At 39.4% G+C, this 12,208-nt stretch overlaps 1 protein-coding gene across 13 annotated transcripts in view; it reads left to right on the forward strand.

Annotated features, from left to right (window-relative positions):
• smoc1 (SPARC related modular calcium binding 1) overlaps nucleotides 1-12,208 on the forward strand; it is a 51,066-nt gene that overhangs the window by 16,818 nt on the left and 22,040 nt on the right. For 6 of the 13 annotated variants that reach the window (XM_056768481.1, XM_056768474.1, XM_056768476.1 and 3 more), the window contains 4 exons: nucleotides 894-944; nucleotides 1,886-1,933; nucleotides 4,348-4,437; nucleotides 4,546-4,626. In XM_056768481.1, coding sequence (XP_056624459.1) covers nucleotides 894-944; nucleotides 1,886-1,933; nucleotides 4,348-4,437; nucleotides 4,546-4,626 — 270 coding nt within the window. The remainder of the gene's footprint in view (nucleotides 1-893; nucleotides 945-1,885; nucleotides 1,934-4,347; nucleotides 4,438-4,545; nucleotides 4,627-12,208) is intronic. The other 7 variants (XM_056768483.1, XM_056768480.1, XM_056768471.1 and 4 more) reach the window with 6 other exon arrangements.

Here is a 12,208-nt window from a genome sequence, read left to right on the forward strand (position 1 = left end):
GAATCAATAAGCTGCTACAGATGGAACTTCGAAAGTAATTCCACTGGCAATTTCCACAAACTTTTTGCAAACACACCCTCATCTCCCTTTGTTAAGCAGACAGTCCCACCCCTAACTCACACCAGTGGTTGAACAACTGTCTAAGGCCGCTCAAATAAACAGAGCAATGTTTTATAGCACCACATGTGAAAGAGCTAGCCATACTACTGTTACATCTGTATTCACAGTATGCATTTGGGTATTTTTTGACATTTTTACAAATGTAAAGTACACATTAAGTCACACTAAATGCAATGCACTCGACATGACCTTCGTTTTCAGCATGTCGAATGAAGCTGCAATAACTATTACTTAATATTTCTAACATCTTTTTATGAACTCATACATCAACATCTCCTCTTTACACTGGCTGGGTTCAGCCTATATTTTTGTCCCAAGCTCCATGAATTCTAGCGGAGGCATAATTTGAACATATTTTTCCATTTAAAGTCAATAAACTGTATTTGCGGCTCTGTGTGCTATTTCTCTATTCTGTCAGCAAATAAGGCTGGGATAGGAGAGATGTGTTTTTACATCAATATAAATATTACACCCATTACCTTATAAGCATAGGTTGACTACTGTGTAACACTGCCTGTATACTGCTCTTTTTCTCTCTTGTTGTCTTGATTCCATCATTTCATTATTTTTTCTTGCATAAGTAAAAGAATCACATTGAAGTGCCCACAATGATGTTCAATGTTATAACATCGTTTATACACCAGACAAGTGTGTGACATTTAAAAACCATCCCATATAATACGTTTCATGCGTATTCACATGACGGGCCAGTCCTGTCCCAGAAGTGAATGCCATGAATCACCACATCACAAATGTCTCACACACGTTTGCAGGAAACTTCCGTGAATTTATGGGAACTCAAGCTGGGACGAGTGGATTATCAGGTAGTACATTCCATTTCAAATAGACTTTTTGTTCACAGTTCTGCCCCTCTCCAGCATTTTAATTGGTAACTTTATAATCTTGCATTTATGCATGCCTTTAATCCAGAATATTTGCACGTACTTGAAACAATGTGATTGTGAATTATTTGTGTATGACTACTTTAGCAACCCTCATATCAATATTCAGTGTCTGTTTTGTGTCCGTGTGCAAGGATACTTGATATTGGAGATCTTTTATGCAGAGTTTAGAAAATTTATCGAGCAGTCTGCATAGGGAAAACAGTCATGCACTGGCCATTAGGACCAAACCCCCCCAAATTGAATCACGACAGACAAAGGGGACCCCCCAAAACAAATGCTCTTGTGAAGTTGTCTGGGGCCCTAAAAATTAAGTTAAAGAACAAATGACTGTTATGTTGGTCCTATTGTATCTTATAATCCTCTGAAGCTCCCACTCTGCAGGCCAATACTTCTATGGAGAAGAGAGCATGGGTTTGGTCACCAACAAACAGAACGTGCTGAGGGATTTGATTAATTTTTGTTATGATAAAACAATGTTACTCTAAACTCTACAGAAAGACAGATCTCCAGTAGAAGGGCTGAACATCAATATAAACAAATGCACGAAGCACATCAAATTGACATAATGAACTTATTTTGGGGGGATTAAAGCATTTTTTCATCATTGATTTCAGGGTGCTCTGTTGGTTTTGGTTTGGTATAAACACTGGGGACAATATTAATTTATTTTTATGCAAATGAGGATTTTAGAGTTACTGCATTTTTTTCCGGTGTATGTGATTTTCCAAACTGCATGCTTTGTTTTACAAGGACCATATTTGTACAGATTTCAACCTGCTCTACAGAAGTACTGCACTGTGAAGCAGTTTCTGTACTGTGCAGTAGAAGTTGTGTAAACATTTTGTTCTCTCTTTTTAAAGGGTCAGTAACCGATAAGCCACCAGGACCTCCTAGTTCTGGCAGAAAAGGTGAGTTGGGTTTCATGGAAATGTGTGTGTGTGTGTGAGAGAGAGATTTTCTAGATATACTGAAATACACAGTTTAGAGATGCTAAACCCCCAAACTTTTTTGCAATTATATTTTTGTCAGATAAAATGGGTTTTAGCAGAACGTCAACTTGTACCTTGACATATTCATTGGTCTGACCCAACTCAGTGTCAAGTTTTTACTTTAAACTTAGCACCGTACAGAATGAAAACCTAGTCTAGATGTGTGGTTTTATAGCCAGCGATAATTTCAAAGACTGATCTCTACCAATGCCGCACTGGTCTCTATTACAGCAGTGAAATCTCAAACAGCTAATATAGATGTTAACCGTAGTAATGGCAGGTAGCTACTTTTAAAGCCTCTAGCTCAGGAAAGCCAGATTGTCATTTACAAGTCTCAAGGGTGGTGTATTGGTAAAGGTTGCAGTGGGAAGGCGTAACTGGGAATGTGGGTTGATATTTTAGGGTCCTCAGTATGGAGAGTGCATGTGGTTTGGCTTTGGTTCTGTTTTTTCCAGATCTTGTTTCAGTTCTGCTGCACTGGGCTGCACTCAAGACACACACAACAGATGTTTGTATGACCAGCAGGTGGATGGTGCTCATATGTTACTGTATGCTTGCTCTCAGAACTATATAGCCTAACATCATAGGGTTCAATAAGTAAAAGTGCCATTCATGTATCCTCACGGTAATATTTATAATAGGCAAAAACACATAAACCTCTCAAGACAGATGTTTATGCGTGTCAATCATGCTCAAATAGTAACGGCAGACCTCAAGGGAGTGCATACTCCCAAGCACCAGAAAGAGGGAAAATGTGACGCAGCCAGTGTTTTGCACGTGTTTTTACACGCGACATGTAAACAGCCTGAACATTTATATGATAAAAAGTTGTCAAACATTAAACATTTAGCTACTTACATTGTGCTGGCTCTTTCACAGTTAAAGCGGACCTTAACCTCGGCTTCTGTCCACAGCAATTCCCTCCATCCTTCTGTTTGGCCAATTAGATTGATATTGATGACCTCATTCAGATTCCATATAAATGAAACTTAATTCCGTTTCTGCACAGCAAGGTAAACAAAGTAATGTTGTACATTTTAATAATAATAATGTAAATTATTATGGCCCGGTTTCACAGACAAGGCTAAAAGTTAGTCCCAGACTAAAATGAATGTGTGACATGTCTTAACTGAATATAACTTGCCCATAAATATATTCAAATATTTCAGTGCCATTGTTTTGTCTTAAGATGCACACCAGTAATGTTTTCTTCTAAGGCATTTTTATAAAAGGGCATTAATATCTTAATTCAACTAAGGGATAGTCCTGGCTTAAGCTAAACCTGACAACTAATTGGGACAATAAAGACCTCTCTACTACCCTTAACCTCACCATACACTTTTTTATAAACACCTGTTAGCCATTTTCAAATATTGCATCATTTTGTTGCAAATAAATGCCTGTATGATCTAATATGTGATTTGGATGTAGTTCGGGAAAAAGTGGATTAATTTACATTTATGCATTTGACCGATGCTTTTATCCAAAGCGACTTAAATTGTATTATACTATACATTTGTTTCTAAGTATGTAAAATCCATAGGATCGAACCCATCACCAACGCCATGCTCTCTCAACTGAGAAACAGGAAAGCTTTTAAACCTACATTAATTTGTACCGTCAGATCTACTTGTCACGCGTCTTACTCATTATGCCACATAAGCTGTTGTGTTTACACTCTACATTTTTTACGGAGAACGACCCACTCACGTTTGACCATGGGTAGATGCGCAAAAGATGAAAAAGGTAAACGGCCCCTAAGTGATTCATACACGTTAAAGCAATAAAACATTCGGGGCTTTCAGTAGTGGACAGTTAAAGATTACAAAGATGACAATTGAGATCATATCTGAGCTCAGATACATAATTCCATTCCTTGACCTGGCTTCCACTGATAGTAGTATTATAGCTTCCCCCCTCCACTGCTAGGGCTACAGTTACCCGATGAGGGCCACAAAGAAATCAGCCAGAATGCAATAGATCATAAGAAGGTAAGTAAAGTAGGAAGCTTGAGATTTCTCGATAATCGTGACATTCTTTAATTGACTTTAATACATGTAAAATTAAATGCATCTTTATCTAAACACCAGAATTAAATACAGCATTAAACCTTATTTACAGTATAGTATGTGTGTTTGTTTTGTGTTTGTGTTTATTTTATCTGAATGAGTGAACACTGTCAATTATCTCTGTGTTTTTCAAAACTGTGCTTTCTCTCTTGTAGCCCTCTATTGTCAGCCACTTTATTTTCTGTGCTATTGGCCGGGCCATGTGCAAATCCCAAAAATTCAACAGTTGTGGAGAGTAGATTGTATTAACCTCAATAATGGTAGTCTCTTTCCGTTTCTTTCTCACCCTCAATCCAGACGATGGCTCCAAGCCCACTCCCACTATGGAGACACATGTTGTGCCAGAAGGTGAGGGTAAGTCTGCACCTTTTGCAAAAAAGCAACACCACAGTATTAAACATATTATGGCTCTCGACTGTGACAAAGGTAAAATTACAATGTTATATTGTGTTTTGATCACAGAGATTACAGCCCCCACATTATGGATAAAGCAACTGGTTTATAAAGAACCCAGGCAAAACAGTACCAACAGTAAAAAACCAGGTGAGGATCAATCTGGCTGTCTATAAGATTCTGGTCATGTTTCTTTTTCATCTATCAATGTAACTATGCCAAGCAAATTGCTTAAACACCGCTTTGATATTTTTCAAATTTTTGTAAAAAAATACACGATTGCCAAAATACACATAAACACATACATTTAGATGCTTTTTATGTGTTGACACATGGAAGTGTTTAGGGTAATATACACATTTGTACAGAATATTTAAGAGCATCGCAGCGTCCAGGTTTTTGCATTCCAGTGCCACTCGATTGTGCAACAGTTCTGCTCCAGTTTTAGACTTAATATTCAGCACGTCCAAGAAGAGAAACCTTAAACCGATAGAGTTATGGCGCCCCTCTTTCTTTATTCTCCTCCGTGTAATTTGTTTAGCTTTTTGTGTCTCCTTTACAATTTCCTTGAAATGAGTCGAGTACCCTCTGAGCATGATCAGTCAGCTCTGCATAGCTCTGTGTCCCGGTGTGTACTTATTGCCAGTGTGGCTTATAATTTATTGGAATTACAATTCATTAAAAATAAATTACAACTTGAACAAAGGAGGGGTTATAAAGTATACTGCGAGTCTTATTGTAACAGTACAGAGCTACCATATGCTTTGTCCCATTATCATCTGCTGTGCATCAACAATGTGCTCCATACATTCGCAGTGAAAAACAAGGGGACTGGAGTGGGTTTTTTGTTTTTTTGAAGAAATCAGCACCCCCAAATCCGAGGCCAGCGTTCTCAGTTGGAAAAGGGTGGCTTGCCCACTACAGGAGATTGACAGATGGATTGGTGCAGCTTCTGCAGTATTACGGTCGCTGTACCGATCTGTCGTGGTGAAGAAGACCGGCCAGCTGAGGTGGCTTGGGCATCTTTTCCGGATGCCCCCTCGACGCCTTCCCGGGAAGGTGTTCCGGGCATGTTCCAACGGGAGGAGACCCCGGGGAAGACCTAGGACACGCTGGAGGGACTATGTCTCCCGGCTGGCATGGGAACGCCTCTGTGTCCCCCCGGAAGAGCTGGAATAAGTCTTTAGGGAGATGGAAGTCTGGGCATCCCTGCCTAGACTGCTGCCCCCGCGACCCGGCCCAGGATGAAGCGGAAGAAGATGGAGGGATGAAGAAGAGTGTCGGCACTAGGCTACTTTTTCTAGACCTTATTCAGCCTTCTGCGATGTTGATTTCAAAACTAGGCTGGGAGAGATAGAACTCCAGAGTGCTGCATTACACCGCATTGATCTGTACCGGGATGCCGGCTGTTCAGCATAATTTCACTAATAATAACAGAGAAATAAGTAAAACGTGGACTATTTAAATAAGAAGGGTCTTGTCACCTGGTTTTGAGATAGGAGTAGTACATTTTGTATATAAAATCCGATTTGGGCTGACTTTCGATGGTTTAACTTGTATCACATGTATTTAAAACACTAATCTAGTGTTACGACAGGCTATTTTTGCTCTCCAGCAAGTTTTTTCAAGAGGAGTAATTCCTAAATAAAAGCACTTTGTACATGACTTTGAGGTTTCAACCGGGTTCGATTTTTTAACTCTGTACATACACAACACAAGCTATCGCATTCATAGCTCGTTATCAGCATACCTTACAACACTCCCGGTTCTCCCGTCGTTTCTCCCAGTAAACTCCCGGAACGTGGGTGCGAACAGGCAGACGCTCTTCGGAGCTCTCCCCTTGGACACAGAGAAATAGAGAACAGATGGTGACTCCCCTAAATGCGATTGCACAGACAGAGACTCCCGGGAATGCGAGCGTGAAGTCTATCGGATTCTGGTACCCAAATGTTGACAGGTATGAAAAGGTAATGAGAAACGTTTTCAGGAACACTCTTGTATTCTTTGCAATCTATGCAAATTGGAGCCTACTTAGGCGATTTCATAAAGTACTGTAGGAAGATAATCATGTTATAACAATAGAATGTAATGCAGCGCACCAGCCTTCCATCCCTCTCAGCCGCGTTTTGAAATCAACATGGAGGCAGGCTGAATAAGGTCTATACTGCCCATGCGCTCATTTGTGTGGCCAATAGGTTAAATCTTGAAGAAAGCCAAATTTATATCCTTTCAGTGCCAGTAGCGAACTGTGACATTTGAGCCTTGGCCCTCTGCGCACGCGAAACCAAATCCCCCCCCACACACTTACCACAGTACAGTTAGGTATTTTACCTTACTGTTCTCTCCTATAGAAGTGCGCATACATCATTATACCATTATATTACACTTACCAAATGATATATTTACAATGCTACTCCGGACTTGGAATGCAACAAGCCGAACAGCACAGCAAGAGAGTTATCGGCAAAATAACATGCAATACAAATCATTATTACACATGCTGGAAGCATTATGCTCGGCGTGCACTTCATCAGAATAATGAAGCTGGTTGCACACTCACAAAAAACAAAGTATGATTATAATAAATCTCAAAATTAAACTGGTACAGTGAACAAAACGTATGTAACTGACCGTAGTAGAATAAAAAAAGTCTGGTAAAATGTCACTGTTTTGCACACTAACAGTAAATATGCAAAATATGTTAAATTTAAGATTTAAGACTAAAAATCACTTTTCTCAAATAAAGCTAAGCAACATAATCAAATGTGCACATCAGCAACCAGAATGAATTGAGGCACGGCATTCTAATAAAACATAAATAACAATTTAATGATCAAGTTACTTGATAACAAATCTTGCGTCTGTTGTTTTTACTGAACAACGTTTATCATTTTCTCTTTTTTCCGAGACTTGATAATAAAGTTCATCCACATGCTGTTTTGAATGACGTTTTCTGCATTTCTTCTGCTTCTGTTTTATGGCATTTGGCATACCAACTTCTGGTGCTTCTTCCGCTTTACAAGACTGCTGGTGACCAACCCCCTGATGTTGGAAAGTTAGCAAAAAACAAAGCGTGCCTGTTAAGAAAGATGATATAATTGGTCAGTTTAACTGTCACTCAAAATTAATCTCTCTCAATGATTTATTATTGTACTGCCAGCAGTAGCCTCATTGAAGGCCCCCAACGTAAGCATGCGTTCAACTGCTCCGTGATCTTGAATTAGTTTGTGAGACATGGAATCTTTTTTATATTTTTAAGATAGTTTAGGTCATCACAGAGATCCTAGAGGGCACTGAGGGTCCGCTAATGCTCAGTGCATTGTGTGGTGGGCTACGCATCAGTAAGACGTTTCAAACATGAAACCAGCTGGCACAGTTCTTGTATAAACCTTGAATATGCTCATGTGAGTGTAAATGATGTGTGACTATGGTAATAGGGCAAATGCAAAAACCTTCCGCTAAAATCTCTGCCAGCTCTGTTGATGGGGTTTCACTTCAGGATGCACATAGGATTAAGATCAGCAACGTGATTCTAATTATTCAAACATTTCTACAATTCTAATTATTCAAACACTAAACACATTGTTACTACTGATTTTAGCAGAAGTACGTCACCGTCCTGTGTGCATATACCCTATTTTGGTAATTCGTTTAATGTATTCTTAATGAGACTGAACAACCACAATTAGAAAGCAACATTTTAGTTTCCCCTTTATATTTACATGGGGTGGTAGCAGTGTTAAGTATTTGGACCAGATATGGTCGGCTATTTAGTAATCCTAATAAAAGCTGCTAAAATTTCAGGGATTTTTTATAATAATCATAAAAAGAGATCTCACAGTGTTACATGTTAGAAGCCTAACCAATACGTTTAATCGTAAAGAAAAGCTAGGGGTAAAGGGTTTTCTACAATATAAAAGTAGTCAGTGGTATCCCCAGAATGTCTCTGTAAAGTGTCAGCTCAAAATACACCACATATCTTTCGTTACAATATGTTGAACATGGCCATATGTGGCTGCAATGGAAAACGCGCTGTTTTTGTGTGTGTCTCTTTAAATGCAAATGACCTTCGGCTCCCCTCCCCATATGCAAAATATGAAATAGATTGCTCAAACATGCAAGCGATCAATACAAGCAATATAGCGGAAAGCGCAATAACGTTTGTTAAGCCTTCCCCAAGCAAAACCATACACTAACTGCAATAAAAATCACCTTAATGCCTTGCTCATGAATACGAATGAAATGTAAAAGACGAAAACATAGCTAGAACAACATATGCTGACCATTTGCTGTATGAAATGTTGATCGTTAATGATTAATCATGTGCATACATAATACTAACAGACATAAACACGGATATAGGCATAAACATGCATTCAGAGTACTTGTATATGACAGACATGTATGTAAAGATCAGCAACCAGGTGTTATTTCTTTGTGTGTAGTAATTTCTGCGTAAACTCATTGTATTACAAATGCGTACTCTGTTTCTATAGGTATTATTGCACTTAGGACATACAAGAAAACACTAAACTCTCCAAGAACGTCACTGCTATAACTTTCTTTCGTTGTAATGAATAAGCTTTAAAGAAATTATGTCGGTCACAAGTCTTCTGAAACGCGATGCGTTTTACCACTAACGTTATGACACAATACCTGTCTTTGGACCATGTCTCAGGTTTAGCCTCGACTGTGTAAACAACAGCCGGTAACATGTTAAACACATTACATTTACATTTAGTCATTTGGCAGACGCTTTTATCCAAAGCGACTTACAGTGCACATATTACAGGGACAATCCCCCTGGAGCAACATGGAGTAAAGTGTCTTGCTCAAGGACACACTGGTGGTGGCTGCTGGGATCGAACCATAAACCTTTGATTTACCAGTTCAGTGGTTTAACCCACTAGACCACCATCTTCACAATACCTAAACACATACATAAAAAAACTTTTAAAAATCGATGTGTAAAACTTACTTATTCCAGAGATGAACCTTGATTGTGAACAGCTTGTACTGATCCACTCATATTTTTTAAAGCTCCCGACCTAGGGGTCGCATCGACTGGCGGATAGCGTCATTCGAATGCATCGGCGTAAACCTTTCCAACGAGTCCCGTCTCGTTTCTCTAGGTCTTTTCGGACCGGAAGTACAGACTGGTGAATGTGGGTTTGTCGATCCGAAAAAGGTAAATTCTTCCCGAACGCGAAGTCATCTTCGTCCTGCCTGGGACTTTCGATCGTTTATAACAGCGGCCCGCGAGGTTGCAGCCGGACGAACCCTCACTTGTCAGAAAGGTCTCCTTCTGGCCTCCTTTTATGTTACATTTTACATCCAACAACAGCACACATTTGTTGTTTCTTAGACATTTTTGTCACTGGCTAGTGGCTACATCTGCTCTTGACTGAAAATGGCTGACAGCATGTCTCTGTTGGAAGGAGGACCAAAGTGCTCATAAGGTGGAGTCTGTGAGCGTTTATGGGCAGGCATAAATCAATGTGACATCAGATTGTTAGGGGATACCCAACAGCCTGTTTTGTTTCACTGTTGTGGTTTAAAGGAGATTGGAAAATGAAGAATAGATGGATTTGTATAAATACAGAGTGTTTCTGCACACACGCTGGCGACTCAATTTCTGAAGATATCGATTTTCTAGATAAACATTTAAAATTGCATTTTTGGGGATTGCGGCCCTTTAAAAAAACCAATCAGAAATAAATTTACAGTTTATTTTAAATTTAATCTTCCAACCAGGATTAGGTGTGTATGTTTCGTATGTATATGTTGTCATGAGGACATCTACCACTTGGCAAAATCAGGTCTAGCTTGTAATTTAGCTTTAGGAGAACACATTTCTCCTTAAATCGCACCCTTCTCTTCTGGCTCATCATGTAGACTACTCATCTATTATTTTATGTACACAAAATGCATAGATCTAGGACAGAATTGATTATCCAACAGCTGAAAACAATTAGTAGGATAGCAAAAGAAGACAGACCAAAAGATAGAAAGAGAGAGTGAGAGAGAGAGGAAAAGAAAGAAATAGTAAGTGAACGATAGAGCAGAATGCTGTGTTTACAGGAGGCTGATAAGTCTGAGCACTTCAGAGTTTCAAGCTATTTTGTTTGGCCAGATCTTGGCGCAATGAGAAGCATGACGCTCTGATTTAAACCCAGATAGCAAGGAAATCAGCACAGTTTACCTAGATCATACCACGCATAAACTAATCAATACCAGCCTGTAAACACTGAGAGGCAGGCCACTGCAAAGCATTCTGGGTAACAAAAGAGCTCTCACCTCAGCTGTACTCTTAATTATGTCTGTTTGTTTAAACACCACTTGTGCAACTCACTCGTCCTTGGAACTAAATAGAGAGAACGCATCAAATTGACTCAACAGAGAGAGAGGAGCCTAGGATTACAATTTATGATCTTTCAAAATGAATGCATAAAAAAGGATTAGGATTAAAGGCAATGTGTCACCGTCCATCCTTTTCATTTCTATTTTATAGTGTTAGGGAGAAAGAGAGACACAAAAAAAGATTTTCTTTTGAGAATCCCGGCTGCTTGGCGCCAGAGTACCCTCACTACAATAAACACTGTTAAATAATTTAGATATGAAGCAACCTTGACGGGAAGCGCGGGAGTCATGGACTGTGCCATGAATACTTGCGAGTGGATCGTGAGCTTGTGGAAAAGAAGACATATTAATGCTTCTATAGCCTGTAACTCCCCCCACTCGTGCTGTCTTTGCAGTCAGGTCCCACTTAAAACACTCCGGGCCTTGTTCCCGATCACGCCAACGCTGTCAGTCCCCTTACCAGAACTGTTTGTAATAGAGACAAAGCAAAAACAGCCGGATTTGGTTACACTGAGCAAGGTTATAGCTCATGCTTTTCATTTGGAGTTTCAGACAAACTCTTTGACTGGGCAGAGCTGTTCTCTCTCGCCACTGTCTCACACCCCACAACATCTCCTGTCTCAATAACCCACCTCCTTTGGCTGAATTTTTTTTTGTTAGAAATTATTTTGGAAACTGATTTGGAAACTGTTAGATATATTTTTTTTATCTAGCAAAAGTAGGGAACAGGCTGGAATAGTGGCCTTGTGATTGGCACAAATGCACAGGCCCATTAAGCTGTGGGCGCATGCAGGCATCGGAAATTCAAAACAAGGATACCTTTTTATTATGTTATTTATAACAACATTGCTAAAAGAGTTTGAGCGAGGCATTAATAATCTTTTATCAATTGACAATTCTAACAATATATGAAGTAGGCTGCTTATGGATCTGTGTAGTCTATTCTTTAGGTTTTGGCAATGCGGTTATTAAAGTTGTATATTTAAAAAGGTTACAGGATAAAGCTTCACCTGTTGATGCAGCATGATGTTCAGCAAGCTGATTAAAAAAGGGCATGAATCAGGAGTGCTAAAGAGCTATTCAGCACCCTGCTAGCTGGATTAGCCTCAACATGTGGTGCTGTTATACTTGGCCTGACTCACTACAAGTGAGCAATGTGCTAAATGGATTTCAACATAAATAGAGATTTATGAGACAAGGCGTTAAAACATTTAAAAGACCATTGCTCAAATGTCCAAGTGTTAATACATACAAGAAGGCTGAAATCATAGGATGGGAGACCCTTCAGTGAAGGGGAGAAGACACCTTTCGAAAGTATGTCTGTACTTTTAATGGGTTTAAATATACACTTACACTTTTTTTGTGATATAGT

Source organism: Triplophysa dalaica, chromosome 15 (assembly GCF_015846415.1).
Source record: "Triplophysa dalaica isolate WHDGS20190420 chromosome 15, ASM1584641v1, whole genome shotgun sequence".
NCBI classification, from domain to species: domain Eukaryota; kingdom Metazoa; phylum Chordata; class Actinopteri; order Cypriniformes; family Nemacheilidae; genus Triplophysa; species Triplophysa dalaica.